This window comes from Macaca fascicularis, chromosome 8, assembly GCF_037993035.2.
Source record: "Macaca fascicularis isolate 582-1 chromosome 8, T2T-MFA8v1.1".
Classification (NCBI taxonomy): domain Eukaryota; kingdom Metazoa; phylum Chordata; class Mammalia; order Primates; family Cercopithecidae; genus Macaca; species Macaca fascicularis.
In genome coordinates this window covers 128,199,637-128,225,043 of record NC_088382.1, presented here as the reverse complement: position 1 = coordinate 128,225,043, position 25,407 = coordinate 128,199,637, and the positions used below count along the sequence as shown (strand labels likewise).

The 25,407-nt window shown below is 39.4% G+C and overlaps 1 protein-coding gene across 22 annotated transcripts in view; it reads left to right on the top strand.

The window, feature by feature from the left end:
• The window catches only part of SAMD12 (sterile alpha motif domain containing 12), a 471,810-nt gene that overhangs the window by 44,024 nt on the left and 402,379 nt on the right, over positions 1-25,407 (top strand). The window contains exon 4 of one of the 22 annotated variants that reach the window (XM_073999338.1): positions 4,612-20,398. The exons of the other annotated variants lie outside the window; for them this stretch is intronic. Coding sequence (XP_073855439.1) covers positions 4,612-4,695 — 84 coding nt within the window. The 3' untranslated portion in view covers positions 4,696-20,398. Of the gene's footprint in view, positions 1-4,611; positions 20,399-25,407 lie in introns of those variants that run through there. 22 annotated transcript variants of the gene reach the window in all.

Genomic DNA, 25,407 nt, shown 5'->3' with positions numbered 1-25,407 from the left:
TGTGAGCCTTCTTCTCTTTTCTTGGGTGTATAATTGAATCTCTGGTAAACTGACCCATTCTAAACCTACCTTAAAAAACCTGTGGCTAGGAATGCATACCTCTAAAGCCATTCAGTAATGTAAATTGGTACAGCTTTTCTGGATGACAAGCTTGATAATAGTTATCAAAATTTTAAATGTGTGCAATTTGGGAGCCAATAATTTCCTCTCTAGGAACTTGCCTAAGGAAATAATCATCCATATGTACATTGAAAATAGCCCACATGTTCATTCACAGGACACTGGCTAAAGAAACTGTGTATTAATGCAATGGGATATAATTTTTCCTTTGTGAGGATGCAGGAGACCTATAGGTATTTATGTGGGAAAATGTGTGTGATAATATTTTAAAGTAGAAAGGGAACGAGAAGGGCAGGTTATGACACAGTAGATATAGTTTGTTTCCATTTATGTAAAAATGTCTGTCTCTGTATAAAGGCATCACTGAGTCTGGGAGGGTTTTCCACAGTTTGAGCAGCAGTTTCTATCTGAAGTTAAAATTATGGAGAAAACGTTTACTCTCTGTACTGCTTTGCTTGAATTTTAAATAAGATGTGTATTATTTTAAGTGCATTTATTTTAAAGCCATTTTCAGATTGTCCCATTAACTTTAGTAGCTCAACCATGATTGTTGGGTTACTGTTTGCTGGGTTAGTATTATGCTTTCAGGGTGCTGAATTTCCTCACATGGCTTCTAATTCTTGCTGGTGGTTTATCTGCCAGTTAAGTGAATTATCGTGGGGTCTTTTTGGCCATGTGTGCCTTGAATTGTAGAGCCTTCTGGTAAGGGCTTTTGCATCTACCTTTACCTGAACTCTGGGATGTGAGAGCTCTGACCAGGTATTACACTAATGTTTCAATTTGGTGTTCTCTCTGTCTGCTTCTGACTGATTATGCAAATCAAGTTCTTCCATATGCAGACTTCTTACTGGGAACCTGGTTCCAGCTCCTTAGTGTGACTTTGGGCCCTGCCACGCTGAGTCCTGCCATGTTGGGATTTGCAACCAATCCCTCAGCGCACCACCTGTTCCCGAGGAGCTTAGTGAGCTTATCTTTAATCGGCAGTGCTAGAGTCTGTGTGTATATGTGGATTAGGGGAGGATGGTAGCATGTGCTTAATCTATCCTGTTGACACTGAAATTTGTATGCTTTCATAATTTTAAAATGTGTGTGTGTATCTGTATTCATTTTGGGCAAAATAATACTCTATCTTACAAAGTGACATTTTGGGACCCTTAGCCCCAATTCCTCAAAAGACTCAGAACCCTTATTCCAGAAAAAGGTCATCTAGCCACAAGCTGCCTCCAGCTCTTATAGACCAAAGAGAAACCAGTAGAGTACCCAGATCACTTGTAAGTCTTATTGGGAAGCATACAGTTTAGTTGGAAATAAAAAATGAATCCATTTGAAATGTGGATCCACAAAAAATACTTACCAATATGAGTCCTAAATTCTTGTGAGTGCTTGGAAACTCAGAGAGAATATGCATGCCATGCCATGCCACAGCTATAGTTACCAGTTTAAGAGTAAAATACTCTGTTCACTTAGCTTCATAGGAGGGTACAGGCAAGAAATACAGTTGGCAAAGCATTTTCATCTCATTGGGAGGTCCAGAAGTCATCCAAGTACACAGCTTCTTTTGACCCATCACCCACACGGCTGTCACAGTTGAGAGTCCAGGTGAGGATGCGTCTTTTTGATACAGAGAAGGCACAGCCTCTTTTTTTCACTGTTCTTTTATACCATTCTAGTCATGTAGACTCAAGACAAAGCCACAGCTCCTAAAGACCAGGAGTGGTTCCACGTAGCAGTTTCCAAAAAACCAGCCCTATGGGAGACTGAAGTCCTTCTCAGACAGGCCAGCCCTGAGATTCATTAACCCTTTACTCACAGAGCAGTCAGAACAAGACTGCGAGGGAGCGTACTCTAGCCCAGGAAGAACTTAACCTGTGCTGTGAAGTATGGATAAATTCCAATAGGTAGCCCTAAGAATGGAGGGTGCCTTTAGCCATGACGTTTAAGCACTGTGAGCCAAGGTATGGTAGCAGAAATGCCCAGGTGTGTTCACCATCAGTCTCTTCGAGTCAGAGTTGGTGTGTCAGAAAATGAGTCTGGAACAATAGGTTGGGGCCAAACTGTGTGATGGAATTTGAATGCTGGAGTGAGTAGCATGGATTTACTTTCCACCTCCATTGTTCAATACAATAGCCACTAGCACATGTGGATATTCAGAGTTATTTAAATTGAATACAATGCAAAAATTGATTTCTTTGGTCGTGCCAGCCACATTTCAAGTGTTCATTATCGCATATTTCCAGGAGCTGCTGTTTTGGACAGTGTGGACATGGAACATGATCATTGTGGCAGAAAGTCCTATTTGACAGTGCTGCTCTAATCTGTGGGAAACCATTGAAATTCTCTGGGTATAGAAATAAGATGAAAAATGGAATTGTGTTGATATTCTATCTGATCCTCATCCTTGGACCTGAGTGGACAAGTGCTTCAGTCATTTTAAAAAAATATCAAAATACTCAGGAGTTTCTTTTGAAATTGATGTTCCCAAATGCTCTGATGGTTGGAATTTGAGTTTCTATGGCAATTCTGGCTGTGGAATAAGATCAACCCATCAGCCTATCAGTATCCTATCTGTTTCCTATCTTGGAATTCTATAATGTGTCCTTACAAGTGGCCTAAACATGACATTGGGAATTCCTGACTTCTAGACTTGATTTTCTAGGTGTTCATGAGGAAACTTCACCTTGCTGTGTTTTTATGCCTGTCAAATAAGGGTTTCATAAGGTTGATAATCCCTTTTTTTTTTCCTGCCACAATGCTAATTCCTGGAGTCAGAGCTTTGAGTGTTCCTTATATTTGCATGCCTCCCCTGTACCTTTCCTTTATAAAAATGTATCCCCATTTTACAGCTGAGAAACCCAAGGATGTAAAATGACTCACTAAAACTTAGTTTCTGGCTAAAAATCTGGAGGAAGATGTAACTCTCTATGTCTAATGGCTCTAAATTCAAGATTTTTAATGCTCCTAACATGAAATATACAAATGATCTATTTATTTCAAAATAAAATATAGTCTGTTAAACTGAGAATCTGCCAACTAGGCAAAAGAAGAGGTTAAAATGCTGCATGTATTCATTACTCCTCAGGGAGAAAACAGCAAATCTCGATTGCTGTATTATATAAGGGAGAAGCAATGCCAACATCTAAAACAGTGAATAATTGCTTGCAGTTGGCTTTGGGATGCATTATGTGAATCTTTGGCAGGAGATAGCCTTTTCTCATTAGGCTAATATTAGATTTAGTTTGTATTTCTTTGGCACAGAGTTAAAGGAGCTGGCCTGGAACTTGGTGCTGGAGGCAGGAGGAGGAGAAAGCTGGGTGCTTTGGATAAGCCACAGGCAGATAAATGAGAGTTGACTGAAGGGCAACTTGTGGACATTTGTAACAGTAAGCAGGAACCATTGATCTGGGATTAAAACAGAGAGCAAAAAGAACTTAGACTTAGGTTAAAAGATGAAGGGTTGACTGTACTTAACCTTGATCAAATTACATTGCTTAGCTGCCTTTGAGAAGGTCTGTTGCAATTTAGGGATAGAATGATCTAATTCTTGGCTATCTGTATTTCTTGGCTCAAGGAGCAAAAATGTCTCCAAACGAAGCTGCCAACCCAATATAATGTCACCCATGATAGGAAAGGACACAATGCATGCGAAACATAATGAGCATGTACTTTCTTAAGAATTCTCATGTGAGTCAGAACAAGAGACAAGCAAATATGACTTCATGCTATGTGAGTTTCAGGACCCCAGTACATGTACATTGAGTTCTTGGACAGGGCTCAAATGAAACTACAGTAAACTTATATCTGAAGAGGTAAGCTTTTATTACTAACATGTTAAGCTCTGAAAAGTATGACAATTAATAGGATACATTTAAGCCATAGGTTCATTGTATGATGAACAAAGAAGAAAACCTAGAGAGCATTTGACCATCTAATTTATTTTACAGGTTAGGGAGATGAGACTCAGATGAGACTGAATGACTTCACAAAGATCTTGAGGCCAGCAGTGACACAGTCTACCTAAAACACAGTTCCTCCAACACATGAACAGTGCTTTTCCCTCTTTCGTGCTGACAAATCTATAGGAAATAACAAGTGCTTGGAGCCACTTAGTTAATAGTATTTGTCTAGTGGACGAAGAGTACAGGATATGCCATCTGAAATGTAAAAGGAGGGCAGTATTCAGGCGAGTGTATCAGAGCCCACCAGATTCATTTGAGTTTATCTACCCAAACTACTAAATTACTAAAGTGATTATCTTTGGAGATTATTGGTACTTGCCATCCCTTCTGCCTATAATGTTCTCCCCTTGATCATTGTTCAGCTAGTTCCTTGTCATTTAGGTCCTAGCTCAAATGTGCTTCTCCAAGAGGTCTTTCCAGACCACCCTAACTAAATGAGTCCCCAGTCACATTCTCTGACATCACTTGGTTTGATGTCCTGCATTTAACTTTTTCTGGTCTGAAATAATCTTGTTTGTTTTCTGTCTCTCCACAGAATTTAAACTATTTGAGAGCAATGATCTTGTCTGCCTTGTTCACTGCTGCAATATCAATGCCTACTACTGTGTCCAGCACATAATAAAAAGATTACATTTTTGATAAATGAATGAATAAGTCAGTTCATATGATACAGAAGCTCCTTGCCTCTGGGTTTACGTCTGTTGCCTCATAGTTATTTCATTATCTTTAGCTCCTCCACAAGTGAGCAGAGGATGTCTTATTGAGTTCTATAGTGGTTGATGATATCAAGGGAATGCTTTTCTGGGTTGGTACAAGTGGCATATTATCCACACAATGGACAAGGGATACTTCCAAAGCCATTCCATTACCTTTCACCCTTCAAAAGTTCACTCTAGGTTGTCACTGAGACCAAGAAAATTCCTTATTATAGTCTGTGGCAGTCATTCTAAACTTCACTTAGATTCACTGTGGAAGACATTATGGTGATTCCTCAAAGACCAAAAAACAAATACCATTTGACCCAGTGTGTTGGTCTGTTCTCACATTGCAATAAGAAAATACCCAAGACTGGGTAGTTTATAAAGAAAAGAGGTTTAGGCTGGGTGCAGTGGCTCACGCCTGTAATCCCAGCACTTTGGGAGGCCAACATGGGTAGATCACTTGAGGTCAGGAGTTCGAGACCAGCATGGCCAACATGGTGAAACCCCGTCTCTACTAAAAATACAAAAAATTAGCCTGGCGTGGCGGCAGGTGCCTGTAGTGCCAGCTACTCAGGAAGCTGAGGCAGGAGAATCACTTGAACCAAGGAGGCAGAGCTTGAGATGAGCCAGGAACATACCATTATATTCCAGACTGGGCAACAATTGTGAAATTCTATCTCAAAAAAAAAAAAAAAAAGAGGTTTAATTGACCGACAGTTCTGCTTGGCTGGGGAGGATTCAGGAAACTTACAGTCATGGCGAAGGTACCTCTTCACAGGGCAGCAGGAGAGAGAATGAATGCCAGAAGGGGAAATGCTAGCTGCTTATAAAACCATCAGATCTTGTGAGAACCGACTCATTATCACGAGAAGAGCATGGGGGAAACAGCCCCCATGACTCAATTACCTCCCACCAGTTTCCTCCCACAACATGTGGGGATTATGGGGATTACAATTCAAGATGAGATTTTGGGTGGGGCATAGCCAAACCATACCACCTGGTGTATTGGTCTGTTTTCAGGCTGCTGATAAAGACCTTCCTGAGACTGCACAATTTACAAAAGAAAGGTTTAATTGTGAGACTTCCCTAGCCACGTGGAAGTGTAAGTCCAATCGTGGTGGAAGGCAAAGAGGAGCAAGGCACGCCTTACATGTTTGCCAGCAGGCAAAGAGAGAGAGCTTGTACAGGGGAACTCCTTTTTTTTAATACCATCAGGTCTCATGAGACTTATTCTCTATCATGAGAACAGCATGGGAAAGATTTGCCCCCATGATTCAGTTTCCTCCCACTGTGTCCCTCCTGCAACACATGGGAATTCAAGATGAGATTGGGTGAGGACACAGCCAAATCATATCATCCTGCCCCTGGCCCCTTCCAAATCTCATGTCCTCACATTTCAAAACCAATCATGCCTTCCCAACAGTTCCGCAAAGTCTTAACTCATCCCAGCGTTAACTCAAAAGTCCACAGTCCAAAGTCTCATTAGAGACAAGGCAAGTCTCTTCCACCTATGGAGTCTGTAAAATCAAAAGCAGGTTAGTTACTTCCTACATACAGTGGGGGGACAGGCACTGGGTAAATGCAGCCATTCCAAATGGGAGAAATTGGCCAAAACAAAGAGGCTGCAGGCCCCATGCAAGTCCAAAATCCAGCAGGGCAGTCAAATCTTAAAGTTCCAAAACGCTCTCCTTTGACTCCATGTCTCACATCCAGGTCACACTGATGCAAGAGGTGGGTTCCCATGGTCTTGGGCAGCTCCACCCCTGTGGGTTTGTAGGGTACAGCCTCCCTCCTGGCTGCTTTCATGGACTGGCATTGGGTGTCTGCGGCTTTTCCAGGCCCATGGTGCAAGCTATCAGTGGATCTACCATTCTGGGGTCTTGAGGATGGTGGCCGTCTTCTCACAGCTCCACTAGGCAGTGCTCCAGTAGAGACTCTGTGCTAGGGCTCTGACCCCACATTTTGCTTTCTCACTATCCTAGCAGACGTTCTCCATGAGGACCCTGCCCCTACAGCAAACTTCTGCCTGGACATCCAGGCATTTCCATACATCTTCTGGAATCTAGGTGGAGGTCGTCAGACCCCAATTCTTGACTCTTGTGTATTGGCAGGCTCAAAACCAAATGGAAGCTGCCAAACCTTGAGACTTTCACCCTCTGAAGTGACGGCCCAAGCTCTGTGTTGGCTCCTTTCAGCTATGGCTAGAGCAGCTGGGATGCAGGGCACCAAGTCCCTAAGCTGCACACAGCATGGGAACCCTGGGGCTGGCCCACAAAGCCATTTTTTCCTCTTACACCACCAGGCTTGTGATGGGAGGGGCTGCTGTGAAGCTCTCTGACATGCCTTGGAGACATTTTCCCCATTGTCTTGGGGATTAAAATTTCTTTCCTTGTCATTTATGCAAATTTCTGCAGCCAGCTTGAATTTCTTCCCAGAAAATGGGATTTTTCTTTATATCACATTGTCAGGCTGCAAATTTTTTGATGACTTTATTGATCACTATCATCATTTTTGTCAAAGCCATTCAACAAGTCTCTAGGGAGTTCCAAACTTTCCCACATTTTCCTGCCTTCTTCTGAGCCCTCCAACCTGTTCTAACCTCTGCCTGTTACCCAGTTCTAAAGCCGCTTCCACAAATTTGGGTATCTTTTCAGTAGTGCCCCACTCCTACTACCAATTTATTGTATCACTCCTAGTACCAATTTATTGTATTGTATTTATCCAATACAATTTATTGTATTTATACAGTACAATTTACTGTATTATTGTATGTTGCTGATTAAGACATACCTGAGACTGTGGAATTTATAAAAGAAAGAGGCTTAATAGGACTTACACTTCCACATGGCTGGGGAAGCCTCACGATAATGGTGGAAGGCAAGGAGGAACAAGTCATGTCTTACATGAATGGCAGCAGGCAAAGAGAGCTTGTGCAGGAGAATTCCTCTTTTTGTAACCATCAGATCTCGTGAGACTTATTCACTGTCACAAGAACAGCATGGGAAAGACTTGCCCCTATGATTCAATTACCTCCCACTGGGCCCCTCCCACAACATGTGGAAATTCAGGATGAGATTTGGGTGGGGACACAGCCAAACCATATGACCTGGGAATCTCATAACTGGGTATAATATACCCAGAGGACTAGAAATCATTCTATTATAAAGATAAACATATGTTCATTGCAGCACTATTCACAACAGCAAGGTTATGGAAGTAACCTAAATTCCCATCAGTGGTAGACTGGATAAAATGTGGTATATATCCCCATGGAATACTATGCAGCCATATAAAAGGATGAGATCATGTCATCTGCAGGGACAAGGATGGAGCTGGAGGCTATTATCCTTAGCAAATTAACACAGGAACAGAAAACCAAATATAGCATGTTCTCACTTGTAAGTGGGAGCTGAATCATGAGAACACATGGACACATAGAAGGGAACAACACATACGGGGCCCTGTGAGAGTATGGAGGATGGGAGGAGGTAGAGGATTGGGAAAGATAACTAATAGGTACTAGGCTTAATACCTGGGTGACAAAATAATCTGTACAATAAACCCCCTGATACAAGTTTACCTATATAACAAACCTGTACATGTATCCCTGAACTTAAAAGTTTAAAAAAGTCTCCAATTGCCTGAATAAGGCCCTATGACTTCTGCTACCCTCTAGCATTGGCCAAGATTGGCCAAGATTTCAGATGGTGTGGCTCTTTCACCCTTCTCTGCAGCTCTATTCAGGGTCCCTGGTGTAAGCATCAGCTGGCTCCCGTGATTTCTACCTCATCTCCCTGATCTGGCCCAAACTTGAAGGAAATGGAAAACAGCTTCTTCTCTTTATTTTTAAGTGATTAGGAACTCCTGACTTAAACTGAAAAATTGGATTACCAGGTGCCAAGTAAAACCTGAAATATTACTTCCAAGGCTGTATGGATTAGAAATCGTTTTCAAATGTTGATATCACACATACTCTTAGATATATGCTGTATTAGTCAGCCTCAGCTGCTGTAACAAATTACTGGAGACTTGGTAGCTTAAACAACAGACATTTATTTCTCACAGTTTTGAAGACTGGGAAATCCAAGATCAAGGTGCCAGCTGAGTCGGTTCCAATGAGGATGCTCTTTCTGTCTTGCAGAGATCACCTTCTCACTGTGTTCTCATATGGCAGAGAGTGAGCGAGCTCAGGTGTCTCTTTCTCCTCTGTATGGATGCCATTCTCATCATGGGGCCCCCCACCCTCATTGACATCATCTAAAACCCTGATTACCTCTTAAAGGCCCTACTTTCAAACACCACCCTATTGGGGGTTAGGGCTTCAACCTATCTATTTTAGGAAGCACACACATTTTGTCTAATGTGTACAGATTAAGCATCCTGTATCCGAAATGCTTGGGATGAGACATGTTTTGGATTTTGGATTTTCTTAAGATTTTGGAGTATTTGTATATTCCAAGTTCAATATCTCATCCAAATGAGATATCTTGGAGATGGGATCCAAGTCTAAGCATGAAATTCATTTATGTTTCATATACATCTTATATATATATAGCCTGAAGGCAATTTTACATAATATTTTAAATAGTTTTGTGCATGAAACAAATTTTTGACTGTATTTTGACTGACCTATAATATGAGGTCAAGAGTGGAATTTTCTACTTATGGCATCATGTCATTGCTCAAAGTTTTGGGTTTTAAAGCGTTTTGATTTTGGATTTTTAGATTAAGGTTGCTGAACCTGCACCAAATTTGTATTTCGGCCAAATGCCAAATGGCTGAGTGTTAAATTACTATTGACTGAAGTTGAATATCACCATCATAAAACGAATGTCTTAGTATACAAGAATAAATCTGAAATATTAATAAGAATACCTATTTACTACAACTTAATTAAACTTAAACCAAGCAGAATTTTTTAAAACTGGCATTGTAGAGCAGTGGTATTAATTTCTCAGCTGTCAGCTCCTGTGGTTGTTCTATTGCATATTTATGATACTGAAAATATGCTCTTTTTCAACTGAGGTCAGTGAAGGAGCAAAATATGCTTTCTTCAAGCTCTGGCATTACTGTAGTAGTGTTAATGGTGATATTCCCCCGAAGTCAATAAGCTTTCCTCCTCTCCAATAATAACTGACTAAAGTCTTTAACTCCTGGACTTGCCATCTTGCTGGTGGTCATGATGCTATTTCATTGAAACAGTCCCATAAACTAAAGCTTTGGGTTGTGCAAGATGATTTTTTTAAATTCTCAAAATCAGGCTTAATTTTGCTTTTCTCACTTGAGGGTTTGCTTCTTAAGTGATGTTTTCACGATATTCATTGTAAAACATGACCCTCAATTCAGCAACCGGAATGATCTTGTTAATGTGTGAGTCAGATCATGTCCCTCTTCTGCTCATAATCCTCTAATCACATCCTGTTTTCCTCAAATTAAAGCCAAAGTTCTTAATGCCCTACCACGTCCTGCATGATCTGTGCCCTGGCAAGTCCCTCCTGTCGTGTGCTACTAGGCTCTTCTATGCTCATGCTGCTCCCAGTTCAAACCAGGTACCTTCCCACCTCCAAGCCTTTATACTGGCTGTTGCCTCTGCCTTGAATCTTCTTTCCTTGGGATACACAAGGTGCACCCCTTCATTTCCTTCAAATATTCGCTCTAGTATCACCTCCTTAGTGAGACTGAAATGGTCAGTTCTACTACAATAGTATCCTCTCTTCCAAGGCCCCTGACCCCTGACTCTGTCCTGTAATTTCTTTAGCCCACTAACACACCACTTTCTAAAATCATATGTAATTTATGTTTATCATTATTTTAGGTTATCATCCACTGGAGTATGAACTCTGTGAGGCAGGACCCCATGTTTAGTGACACGTCTTTGACACTGACCGCCATATCTAATACATGGAAGGACTCAACTATTTGTTTGAATGAATTCTTATAATAATTAGGATACATTTAGTCTTCAACTGGCTGGTAGGGTTTTAAGATATAAAAAAACTGGAAGGATTTTGCTGTTTAAATCACACCTACAATATCTACATTTATTAGAAAGGGAATTTTCATAAAGCAACAGTAAAACCAAAGGGCACTGCTATTTGTTATTGATAATATTACAATAGTTAGATATGATCAAATGATAATTAATTGCACACAAGTTCAGGGTTGCCACAGATATAGTTGAAATGGCATCTGGCTACTTGGCCTGCCAAAAACCAAGGCTGAAGCCGAATCCTAATAGCAGATTTTTGGCTAAATACCATAACTAAAGCTGAACTTCAGTGCCTCTTTGTCCCTTAGATAATTCTTCAGTTTAGGTAGTAGATATTCACATATCTATCTTGTGTATTGTGTATTGTGTAGCTTATCTATTTTGAGAGATGGGAAGAATCTGATAGCAGCCTTTTCTCATGTTGTACTGAATAGATGAGGAAGGATTAACCCTACACGTGCCTGGGTGATAGTAACACCTTAGAGATTGTTAGTTAACAGGTCAGAACTAGAACACATGGATGACAGGAAAACATCAAAGCTTGCGTTTTATATCAAGCAGAAGGTGTTTGTAGAGGAAATGTGATTTCATTATTTTTGACTTATCTTCAAATACCATAGTAAAGAACACAGGCTCTGGGGTCTGATATCTGCTCTGCCACTTACCCAGGGTCAATTTCTTACCTCTCTCTGCTTTAGTGAGTGTCTTCATCTGTCCAGTAGGAATAATAATAATATCTACCTCATGAGAGAGATGTCATTAGGATCATTGGAGTTTATAAGTGAAGTGCTTAGAATAGCATTTGACATGCAGTAAGCACTATATAAGATTTTTACTATTGTTATTTTTGCTATCATCATTATCCTCAGGAAATGTTTTGGCAAGGCGGTTTGGAAAAAAAACATGTATATATTTTTAGCACAGGATTCAAATTGGCTGCCTGTAACCATCTCGAATCCACCACCAAGTTTTGTTGGTTCATCCAAACTGAAAGTTCATTTTTTAACGGTGGAGAAATCCAGAAATTTTTCTTTTAAAAGCTCTAGATTTCTCACTTCTCTTGAAAAATTAAAAGATCTGGAAATGATAAGCCTAAATATATACCTAAATGATAAGCCTAAATTTGGAATTGTCAAGGAGCTGCCCCTCTTGAACAGTCGCTCTGGTTTGGATCTGCCTATGTCTGATGCTCTTCACTCATGTTTCTTTCTAAGCTTCTATGGGCAGTTTAGTTTATGACCTGTGTTATGCAGGATCCTGACGTGGTATAAAATATATCATTTAACCCCTTTTTATTTAGTGAGAGTGGCTTTTATGTCCTTGAAAATGCACAAACCGTTCTAGATTCAAAAGTGTGTATTAGGCCCCTTCTCTGGTAATAACTATATTGAACAAGACAGAAGTGGGTTCTACCTTCACGGGGTTTCTGTTCTATTTGGGTAACCATATCTCAAGTACTATAATGCAAATTCTAATATATATTTGGAAGGAAACCAACTGAGGTTTGAGAAATTGAGATCGAAAATAAAGATGGAGTAGAGGACAGGGGAATGAAAGAGGAAGGGTGTTTTCTGAGATGAAACCGAAATGTTAAAAAGGAGCAGCTGTGCGGGAAGATGGGCGCATGGTCTGCCTTTATAAATACGCTGAAGTAGGAATATAGCCTACTTAGAAAAGAAAGAAGATCGTTGTGGCAGGTTTCCAAATGGTTCAGAATGATGTTGGGGAGATCATGTGGTTTCATCTGAATTTTATACTTGGTGCAATGGAAGAGCAATGAAAGGTTTTACACAGAGGAGGGACTTAGAAAGAGAAGACTCTAGCTGCTCCGCAGAGAGCTGATTAAGAGCTAGCAAGCACAAAACAGGGAGATGAGGAAGGGATTTTTGTAGCTTACACAGTTGAGAGATCATGGTGTCTTGAGCCAGGATGGTGTCAGTCGAAATGGAGAGAAGTGGAAAAATTTGACGTCTATTTTCAAGATGGAATTAATAAGACATGATTAGGTGTAACCTATGGAGGCAAAGAGAGGAATAAAGGGTCATTCAGAAGTTTCTGGTTTGAGCAGCTAACTGGATGTTGGTATTATTCAGTGAAATAGGGAAAACTGGTGAGAGAGAGAGGGAGAATAAGGGAAGCCTCAGGGTGGTGGGGGGAATCACAAGTTTCATTTTGACTGTGCTAATTTTGTAGTTTCTTAGTTATATCCAACAGATGTCAAGTAGTCTGTAACTTGTAAATCTAGGCTTCCAAAGAGATCTCAACTAAAGATGTACAGATTAGAGGTCACACTTGTCACATGAGGTGTGTGTATGTGTGCATGTGATGAAGAATGTAGAAACCAAGGAGTTTTCTGCTGGTTCTTGTCTCTAGGAGGTGTTGGTATCCCTTCAGTTTCCCTGCCCCTGCTGGTGCTACTTCTTTGATGATTATTATCTTTGCTCTGTCATCATTGGACTGTGAGCGGCCTTAGGGCTCAGCTGTTCAGTTTGAAGGGTAATGGTACAACATGAAAGGACTTGGCTAGAAATAGGTCACCTGGCCTTTCTTTTTCAGTCTAATTTTTGATCCTGCTCCCCAACCAGGTTTACCTATGGCTAACCATTTTATACATCAAGTAAAAGGAGACCAATGCATTTCGTAGGCAGTTGGAAAAGAGGAAGAATAGGGCTACTGGGATGAGCTGGTACAGTCTTGGCTTTAAGGCTTATTAATTTCCTGTAGGAATATGAGGGTATATTTGCTTTTCACCAGCGCTGTCATGATAGCTATTACTGGAGTTCACCAACATCCCCTTCTCCTCCCCTTCTGGATTCTTGGGAGACTGTACTTTTCAATCTCCCGGAATGACTAGTTCTAGATAGTGGCCTGTGAGAGAAAGTGGCATGCTGCATTTACAGGCTGGGGCAGCAAAAACCCCAGTGCAATTTCCAACTACCTTTTTCTCTTTGGGGAGTATGGTGGCCACATGTTAAGATGGCAGAACCCAAAGTCAAAAGAGCTTCAATCACCAAGTCACTGCATGGAGGATGGCTGTTCAGAAGCTGACTTATAGCAACCTTTGTTTAAGCAAGAAATACACTTTCATAGTGTCCCTAGGTTTCAAGGGATGTTTGTTACTGCCCCATAAGTGTAGCCTAACTAGATTAATCCAAGTGGCATCTGGAAACACTGCAATGCTGCGTACTCTTAGGCTGTAAGCTCTTCATAGGCAGGAATCTTGCTGAACCTCAGATCAAGTGCAAACCCCAACAAAGATGGGTATGCTTAACTGTTACTCTCCAGTCAGTATTGATCATGACTTTCTTTTTACCAGACAGAGAGACTGTCAGTGCTCTTTTCAGTCTGAACTACTGAGCTAAAATTAAATTGCCATTTGAAGATCTTAGAACTTTTCTCCTGGGTCCCAGCAATTGTTCTGATGTCAGGACATTCTAGGGCATGCATTTCTCTAGTGCCCCATTTTGTGTTGTATGTAAGTGATAGCAATTAGCCACTGCTTCCATTTACTTTCATGTGGCTCATGCTTTCTTCTACCATGTGTTACTGGGTACTCAGCACCTGTACCTGGTCTCAGTTGCTGGGCTTGAGACTTAGAGGTAAATGTTGTTTTACCAGCACCATTTGTGTATATGTGTGTGTTGAGGAGTCAGCGGGCGGGTGGCAGTGGGGTGGGGGGGATGGTTAATCTGCTTAAGCAATTATTTTGTTTTGAAGAAGCCGACCTATTTTTACCTCCTCTATGCAAATCTGGTATATATGGCTTACCATTTACACATCAACTTTCTGAGACACAAGTGCTTCTCCTTGAATGACCCCTTCTCCTCTTGAGCTTACTTGGCTAATATTTATCAGCAACATCTGGGGTTTAGCACAATGAAGTTATTTACAGCAGTGCTTATTAGTGCACTTCTGTGAGTCATGGCTGTTTCTAGCCAACTCTGCCATTTTGTTGAGGATGGCACCCAGTGGAACCCCAAGATTTGCAGTCACTTATCAGGAAGCAGAGGCTTGTGTGCATTGATCAACACTCACAGATAATAGAGGGAAAAGGAACGGTTACAGGTGAAATCATCTAATCCAACCTGCTTATTTTACTTCTGAGAATACTGACAGGCAAAGAAATGAGTTGACTTGCAGTAGCCTGCAAAAAGTGAGTTATAGAGATGCGAATAGAAACTAGAATGTTTCTTTCTCAGTCCACCATGGCTTTTGTTTCTTGGGACTTGATTCAGTACTTTAAGCAGGATATTTATGAGGGAAAGGCTTTGTTTGTAGATTATTTCTTAAGTATTTTTTTCACTTAGGGAAGAAAAATATGACAAATTTCAAGTTGTGTTTGCTTAGTTATTTTCAGTGCTCTAAGAGTTTCCCACCCTTCCTCCTGGAGTCCTCTTTAGAGCTATCGCAAGATTAGGCAGAACAGGCCTTTAGCTTTATATTCTGGATATGGATGGTTCCTGCTGACAATGGAATGAGAAGGGAACTGGCATCTCTGACTGCTGTCGAAAGTGATTCCCAGGGTCACGCATATTTTTGTACTCAAAAAGTATATGTGACATTTGATCTATATATAACAGTAATGTAACATATGTTTGTATGACCGATAGTAAAATTAACACTGGTGAACCCATCACCAAATTTATGAAGTAGGCTGCTTGCTCTTAAATTCATCATCTCGTGTGTTCTCTGGATGTGACTGACTGACTCAGTTATATCCTTTTCTTTTCTTGGTTTGCATTTTGTCTTTCTATAAAATGTTGTTGTCTAAACATATGTACAATGTCTTCTATCTTTAAAATAGCCACAATTAAAGGCAACCTTTTGTTTCTGTTTTTCACTTCACTCCTTAAATATAGCGATTTATAAGACTGTCAGCAGCCTTTTTCTTATGTTTCTATCATTCTCCTCCTTGGCAATCTCCATGAAGATGACAGCAAGCTCCTTATCTCCAGGCCTGACTTCTCTCCTGGGTCCTCCCAGTGGACAGGTTTATTTGAATGTACTCCAGTTACATCAAAGGACAACATCAAAAGGAGCAAAAGAAATGTGCTTTCTCCTTTGGCCACCATCCTAATTTTTAAAACATCCTTCATTTTAATCCTAAATAAATATCTTCAGGGAATAATTTGTATATACTTCCAGTATTTACTGTATCGTGCACGCTTGTGATTTGATCTGTGGCTACACTGCTGAAACTGTAGTCTGTAAAGTCAACAATGAGTTATGTTTTTTCACCATCATGCCCTTTTTTTGGTGCTTGTTCTTTGTCACTTTTCTGCAGAGTTTTACATTGTGAATCAATTCCTGTTTTGTGTGTTTGTTTTTGGAAGTGCGCTGCCTTCCTTCGTCTATGAGGTGCTGCTGTAACCTGGTTTCCTGCCTATCTCTCTGACTTTTCCCTCTTTTTTTTTTTAATGACCTCTTTTGTTTTTCTTTATTTCTCAAATAGAGTGACTTCTGAGCCTTTCAGCAGCCATCTTCTGGTGTTTCTTACTGTCCCCTCCTTGGCAGTCTTCATCCAGGTGACAGCTGATCCTTATCTTCAGGCCTGACTTCTCTCCTGAGTCCTCCTCCTTCACTTTCAGCTGCCTGGTAAACATTTCCACTTGGATGTGCTGCAATTATGTTAACAGGCAAAATAAAAGGAACACAACACAGGAAAAGTTATATCCCTTCTTCAGGAACTCATAAGCCTTTGACACAAAAATCAAGGAGGAAAATCCAATGTGTATTGTATTAGACAGTAGTGAAGCTCATTTCTCATCTATCTTGTCATTCTCAGGGAAGGTCCTTTTTAAAAATGCTGCACATCTAAATTATTTAACATTATTTTTCTAATTTTTTTCTTTTATACTCAATTACTGGATATTGGTTTCTATATTTGTGGACTCAATAGAGATTTATTATATTTTATAGCTTTCTGAACAAAATTTATTAATCAGATAATTCCATGAACCATAAACTTTAACACACTAATTACTTTTACGTCTAGTCAGGTTGAGAGTTGTAATTTAACATTTGGCTTCTTTTTTATTGGCGAAGGCAGTGTTAAGACTGATACGGTTTGGCAGTGTCTGCACCCAAATCTCATCTCGAATTGTAGTTCCTATAATCCCCATGGGTTGTGGGAGGGAACTGGTGGGAGGTAATTGAATCGTGGGGATGGTCATATCCATGCTTTTCTTGTGATAGTGAGTGAGTTCTCACAAGATCTGGTGGTTTTATGAGGGACTTTTCCCCAACTTCCCTCTGTACTTCTCCTTGCTGCTGCCATGTGAAGAAGGACATGTGTGCTTACCCTTCCACCATGATTGTAAGTTTCCTGAGGCCTTCACAGCCATGCTGAATTGTGAGTCAATTAAACTTCTTTCCTTTTTAAATTACTCAATCTCAGGTATGTCTTTATTGTTGCATGAGAATATGAGAATGGACAAATACAAAGATAATGATAAAGATTAAAGTTTTAGATATTTATAAATGCTTTTAATTTCTATTTTAAATTAACTGTACAGAAGATCAATGCAGATAAAATTTAAAATATAGAGATGTGATTTTCCTAAAAATTTGTTTTCGCCAAATAGATTTATTTGCTATACGTTATCAAAAGTTTAAATTTTTGTAATATTGTGGTCAAAATAGCATTACCAAATAATTAAATATGTTCATTTTTTAGTCTGTTTTCTTCTGTTTTTGTTTTGCACCCTGGGGAGAGGGTTTTGTGGGGTTTAAAGTTTACATAGTTTGGGAAATTTTCCTACAAAATTTGAAACATTAAAATAAGTATACTCTGAGTATTACTTTAGAATAATAAAAAATACACATTTAAGAGACCTGACAAAATACAGAAAAATAAGTTTTTATTATCTGAGTGATATACCCCTATAAAATTTTTTGGCCTTCATATTTTGACTGTTTGCTCATTAACTGTCTCTTTCTAAAACAATGTTTGTATTATTTTTCTATATTAAGAACAGATAATGCAATCTTTATTGTGTTTGACTAAAATTTCTTGGTATTATTGATATTTGGATTAATGTGACATCTCACATGCACATATTCACTGGTTTTAATAATGTTATAGGTTTGAGCCCTAAAACAGGAATTATCATACATTCTACCTCCTACTATTCTGTATAAAATAAAAAAATAAGATATGTTTATAATTGTACGTGCTCTCTTGTCAAGTATGTTCCACATTTCTCTTTTGTTTTGTTATCTATGAGAACTAGGTTTTTAGCTTTCAGTTTTTTATGTCGAAAGGGGAAGGATCTCTCAAAGCCTAGCTCCTGCTTCCTTACATTTCAAAGATTTTTTTCCTCCACTACACACATTTCCATCCACTGTCTCGTGACTCTTAATAAATCCAAATGGGTGGAAGGGTAGTTAGAAGTATTCTTGGAAGTCATTCATACACTCAGACAGCTAGTAATAACTCTACATGGGTGTCAGTGAACTATATCATATGATAAAGACTATATAAGTACATCTCACTAAACTCAAACTAAATGTGATTCTACCTCAATTTTTCCTTACCTGGGTCCCCAAAATGTCTGGATTCTCTAGCATTGCCTGACAATAGGAAGGCATGACTGAGAAAAGTGGGAATTGAAATAAACAATTATCCTAATTGACTGTGGATGAAATATCTCACTTTTGAAATTTTTGGAAATTTTAGAAATTTTGGAATCCATTGGCAAGGCCCGTTCTCAGCCCTGAGCAAATGAGGGATCTTAAGGCTTAAGTTCCCCTGAGCCTCACCATGTATTTGCTCCCTTTATCATAAATATATATATAATGATTCCCAAAAAGTGTTAGATTTCTGAATCTTCTTTAACAGTTTCTGATATAGTTTTAGTTTTACATTATTTTTGAAACTTTATTTTTAAATGTGTATTTTTAAATAAAAATGTTTTGTTTATTGGCATCACTCCTCTCAATAAAGGGCACATAATCAATTTCAAATTGAATTTTTACAGCATCCCACTAGATTTCTCTATAGGAATATACTTTAATTTTAAAATGCATAGTTTTGTATAACCATTCAGTGAGTGTAACACACTAGACTTTCTATGCATGTCACCTAACTTCTACCCAAAGAAGAGAAGAGGAGAGAATGTTTTTAATTACAGCAAACACTTGTAGCAGTTATCAGAGACCAGGTGCTGTTCCAAGTGCATGTCACATGTGTCTCCACCTCTAGTTCTGGCAGAATTGCACAATAGATAAGCGAAAAGCCCTCCCACTACAATCTCAAGAAATGCTAGATAAAATAAAAATCCTAATAAGTGTGTGATGAGCCTTGTAGGGAAGTAAAACAAATCAACAGATGCTTAAAACAAAAGGGAAACTGCAAATCAGAGAGGTAGGTATGTAGGACTGCCCCTGTGGAGCCCTAATATCAGAGGGCTGATATTAGGTGTTAATACTCATTTGCGGTTGGAGGTGGGACAGTTGGAACTGCCATCCCTGCATAAAATAGGAACTCTCAGAGGACTGTATTCTATGGGAAAGAATGGTCTCAAGAGAATGCCCTTGAGTACAGGAAAGCAAAAGGAAATTTATCTGTCTTAATATGGGTTCTAGGTGGGGGAGAAAAAAAGGTCTTCCTGGAAAAACTTGAGTTCGTGCACCTGTCTTCCTATGTACTCCAGGAGCTATAAGCTGAATAATTAATTCCTAAATTTGTGTTGTGCTAGTGATAGCCTTGGGACAGATGCCAGAACCAAAATCCACTCTGGTGGGGATCCTTTTGGGATATTAGGGAATCATTAAATATATCTCATTTTTTCTCCCCCTGAATTGAGACCCAACTAAAATGTAAAGTGTTGAGTCAGGCAGATATGAGTCAGAATTTCTATTCCTGATAAGCCTGGTTGAACAATGAACAGCATGAGCTTGCTAGCACTTGGGCCTCAAGCTTGATCCCCTTCTTCATTAAGTCTTAGCTCAGTGTCGGCCGGGTGTGGTGGCTCACACCTGTAATCTCAGCACTTTGGGAGGCCCAGGCAGGCAGATCACGAGGTCGGGAGATCGAGACCATCCTGGCCAACATGGTGAAACCCTCTCTGTACTAAAAATACCAAAAATTAGCTGGGCGTGGTGGCACGCACCTGTAGTCCCAGCTACTCAGGAGGCTGAGACAGGAAAATGACATAAACCTGGGAGGCGGAGCTTGCAGTGAGCCGGGATCACACCATTGCACTCCAGCCTGGGTGACAGAGTGAGACTCCATCTCAAAAACAAAAACAAAAACAAAAATCTTAGCTCAGTGTCACTGTCTCAGACCCCAAAGATTGTATGTGGTCTAGCAGTGCATCCTTGATAATATATAAGAATAGATGTTATCAATATGTTATATCTTACTGGTAAGATGTAACAGTTCTAAAGTTCCATGCACCTAATAACCTCAAAATGTATAAATAAATTGAATGGAAAAATTGACAAATTTATAATCATAGAAGAAAGTTTTAACTTCCTTAATATTTGAGACCTAGGTAGACCACATATAGAAAATATGAATAGAAAATAAAGAATCTTGATTTATTGGGCAAAGTTAAAACCCTGGACTAACAACTAAAAAATATGCAGTCTTCTTGTGCATACAAGGCAATAAATTTCAGGTGACAAAACTAAAGATAAATATGCCATAACCTAGAGATTCCACTTGCATAGAGATGCTTTTTGATATGGGAAAGAAGATATTTATAGAGATGTTAATTGGAGAATTATTTGTAATGGCAAAAAAGTAAAAAATAAATGAAATTTTCATGAGTAGAAGACCAGATAAGTGAATTATTTTATTCATGCAAGAATACTAAATATTAGTTAAAATTATTGAACTAGAGTTATCTGACTCAAAATAGGTTGGTCTCAACCTATTTTGACAGTCTAGTTGTAGAATAATATAAGAAACATGATATTTATGCCAAGCTTAAAAAGGTAGAAAATAGAAGTTACAGGAACATGCTAGAATTTATAAACAACAATATTAGGATTTTATTTCTAGAGGCAGGGTAATATGGAGAGCACAGGCTTTACAAAGGTCCTTGTGTTTGAAATGTTTTATTTCTGTTTTTAAAAGATCTTGAATTTCATTAGGTATAATCTCAAAATTTGGCAAATTTGAATGAAACCACAAAGATGCAAATATACATATTAGCTACATGAAAAAGTCTGTGCGCCACTAGAACTCAGGTCACAATCTGTCTTTGGACTCAGATATACTTTCTGCCCTTCCCTACCTACTGTAGTTGAGATCATCCTTAAAGACTCATTTCAGATGCTCTTTTTCTTTGTGAAAGCTTCTCTGATCTATTGCAACCCCAATCAAAATGAACCTTCCTAAATGTCTCCTGTATTAGTTTGTTCTCACACAGCTATAAAGGTACTACCTGAGACTGAGTAATTTATAAAGAAAAGACGTTTAATTAACTCACAGTTCTGCATGGCTGTGAAGGCCTCAGGAAACTTACAATCATGGTAGGAGGGGAAGAAGCACGTCTTACATGGCAGCAGGAGAGAGAGAACAAGCAAGAGCAGGGACAACTACCTTATAAACCATGGGTCTCTTGAGAACTCACTGTCACTAGAACAGCATGGGGGAAAATGCCCCCATGATCTAATCATCTCCCACCCTGTCCTTCCCTTGACATGTAGGGATTATGGGTATTACAATTTGAGATGAGATTGAGTGGGGACTTAGAGCCAAGCGGTATCATTCCCTCGCTCTTTGCTTGTTTCTCTGCTATGGCCCTTATATCATGAGTAGCTAGACCCATGTCTAGTTCTTTCTTTCTTTTTTATTTTTATTTTTATTTTTTGAGATGGAGTCTTGCCCTGTCGCCTAGGCTGGAGTGCAGTGGCGTGATCGTGGCTCACTGCAACCTCTGCCTCCCAGGCTCAAGTGATTCTCCTGCTTCAGCCTCCCAAGTAGCTGGGATTACAGGCACCACCACCACACTCAGCTAGTTTTTTGTATCTTTAGTAGAGACGGGGTTTCACCATGCTGGGCAGGCTGGTCTTGAACTACTGAATTCGTGATTCGTCCGCCTCAGCCTCCGAAAGTGCTGGGATTACAGGCATGAGCCACTATACCCGGCCCCCATGTCTATTTCTATCACCAGATTGTGAGTTTCTTGAGCATAAACTCTGTGTGGCTTTGTCATCTCTGGCTATCAGTACCTTCACACTTATTAGATTCTGAAAATAACATATAAATTATATTGACAATTGCAATTCAAAGAATCTTGGAGCCCCCAAATTACTCATTGGTGATAGCCAAAAGGGCTTATATAAACATGTCATTTGCCAGTTGGAAAAGGTAGGTCAAAATGTCTAAAATACTGTGATTCATAAGTGGTATATACAAGAGAGTCCTGACCTGTTCTGTCACATGAGTTATGAATAATGCCACCCTTTGTTCAATACATCGCGGCCATATTAGCAATTCTAGAAGACCATGCTGAGAGTATAGGGGTGGCATTTTCAGTTCTAGAATTTGAAAGGATGAACGTTAGATTATTGAGAATACTGAAGAATCATACTCTAAGTGGGATTGTTTTCCATTTAAATCTTTGACACTTGTTTATTAAGGTCACTGCTTGATAAATTTCTGTTCCTTAACATTTTAAAGATGAGAATACAGGGGAGGCATAAGAGTGAGGATCCAAATACAAATTCCAGACCTTGTGTCCAGTGCTCTGTCCATAAGTATTTTGCTCTGGCATTCTCCAGTTCCCCATTCTCAGGATGTGACTTATTCGTCTTCTTTTTTCTAAGCCAGTTTAATAGAACATCACTAACAACTAGGATAGTCACTGGAAAGCACCAAATACCAAGAACTGGTAATCGTGCCTTAAAATTCACTTTACTAAGTGCCAATTGACACACTCCTCAAGGATCCAATTGTAACCATTACCCAATTTTACATTGCAATTGGAAAGGGGCTTCACTGGTTGTGGTTGGGTTGCCTACAGTATAATAAATACTTTCTGATGGTTTGTTTCTCTGTTCAGGAAGTGTAAGGATAAACATACAACAGAGGCAGGAGCTGGTCTGCAATTCATTGGCGCTATAGATTATTTAATAGAAACATGGAGATTTATAATGTGCTGATTTGCAGAGTGGAAGAGACCTCTCATTTAAATTTTATGATGTGAATATTTTTTAAATATTGATTTGGTTGTCACTATGGGCTATAGAATTCATTGGCTTCTTTGATTCATTAATAAAAGGCTTTGTACGTAGTGTCCCTGGGATAGTGTGGAGGAAGATAAGCCTGTTGTTGCATATCAGTAACACAAAGTATTGCACTAGGAGAAATCCTGCTGGCTTCATTTGTAGGGGAGATGAAGAGGATGAATACTGTTGTTTTAGAGAAATGAATTCAGTATCTTTTTTACTGGCACCCACTCAAAAAGAGAGAAAAAACCATCAGAAAACTGTGAAACTTGGGTAGGAGTGTTTTAGTTGTTTTATTAGCGATTTAAAGAAAACAAAGAATGGAAATCAAGTGTAAAGAAAAACAACATCAGGAAAGGAATTCTTCAGTATGTTCCCTGAAAAGGTTTTTGTAAAAACTAACTTATAATTAATTGATTTGAAGAGGTATGCTGTATGTGGCTTACTTTTATTCTCACATTTGCTCTGCTAACCAGTAACAGATGAATATTAACCCTTTTGTGGTTGTTGAATTATTATTTTCCTTAATTTTCTTTCCAAACCCCTAACTGGTCATCTTTAGGTGTAAATGCCTTTCTCCCAAATGCACAAACATGGAAAAATATGGCATATTACTCAGGGTTCTCCAGAGAAACAGAGCAGTTAGAGATCCAAATCTAAATCTGTCTTTCTCTGGATTAAGAAAATCTGGCACATATACACCATGGAATACTATGCAGCCATAAACAAGGATGAGTGCACGTCCTTTCTAGGGATATGGATGCAGATGGAAACCATCATTCTCAGCAAACTATCGCAAGAACAGAAAACCAAACACTGCATGTTCTCACTCATAGGTGGGAATTGAACAGTGAGATCACTTGGACACAGGAAGGGGAACATCACACACAGGGGCCTGTTGTGGGCTGGGGGGAGGGGGGAGGGATAACATTAGGAGATATACCTAATGTAAATGATGAGTTAATGGGTGCAGCACACCAACATGGCACATGTATACATATGTAACAAACCTGCACGTTGTGCACATGTACCCTAGAACTTAAAGTATAATAAAAAATAAATAAAATAAAATCTGTCTTTCTATTGAAAGACTAATTTAAAGAATTGGCTCATGTGGCTGACATGTCTGAAATTCATAGGACAGGCATGCTGTCTGGAAACTGAGGCAAGATTTCTATGTCGCATTCTTGAGGCAGAATTCCTTCTTTGGGAAACTTGTTTTTGCTTTTAAGGCCTTCAACTGATTGGGTGAGACCCACCCATATCCTAAAGGGTAATCTGCTTTAAAGTCAATTGGTTGTAGATGTTAACAAATACCTTTAGAGTGACATCTAGACACACTTGATCAAACAACTAGACACCATAACTTAAGCAAGTTAACACATTAAGTTACCCATCACATGGGATGGGGGGATGTGTGTGTGTATGTGTGTGTGTGTATGTGTGTTTTTCTTTTCAGTATAAAGGGTATTATGAACACATTGTAAGTTATTAGGAGACTAGGAAAGAGAAGGAATCATATATCTATTAGTCCACCAGAGCCTTTTTTATTTTCTTCCAGTGTTTTTATAAAAGAGTATCTTTTAAAATATCTCGAACATATTTGCTGTATGTTACAGGTGTGAAAGCTTTTGTCTCTTGCTTATATTTGTCCCAGTTGTCAAAGCAAAAGCACTAACACGGGAACTTGAGGCCCTGGATGCTTGTCCATTCTCTGTGTAATTGCATTCTCTGTCCATTCTCTTACTAATTTCATGAGTTGAGAAAGAAATAAGGTCCTCCTGGGCTGTGGTTTCCTTCTCTGTTTATGAAGAGTTGGGTTTGGTAATCTCAAGTGACTTTTTCAGCTTGAAATTTTATTAATCCAGGATGTCCTCAAGTGTCTTACATGTACCCCTCTATTACTATATGCCAGAAGGTTGGAGGTCGTGTGAGGATGAACAATTTTTTTTTTTTTTTTTTTTTTTTTTTTTTTTTTTTGAGACGGAGTCTCGCTCTGTCGCCCAGGCTGGAGTGCAGTGGCGCGATCTCGGCTCACTGCAAGCTCCGCCTCCCGGGTTCACGCCATTCTCCTGCCTCAGCCTCCCGAGTAGCTGGGACTACAGGCGCCCACAACCGCGCCCGGCTAATTTTTTGTATTTTTAGTAGAGACGGGGTTTCACCGTGGTCTCGATCTCCTGACCTTGTGATCCGCCCGCCTCGGCCTCCCAAAGTGCTGGGATTACAGGCGTGAGCCACCGCGCCCGGCCAACAATGTTTGATTTAGTAATTTAATATTTTGTATATTTGAAAAAAAAAATAGAGTTAACACTCTGGTTATTTCTTAGGACAAGGTGAAAACTAATAAAGGGAATTACTTTAAAGAAAAATACTAGGAAAATACATATTTTAGATTTTGTAGAAAAACGGAAATAACCAAAGTTTGAGATGTACACTATAGTGATCTGTGCATCTGGTT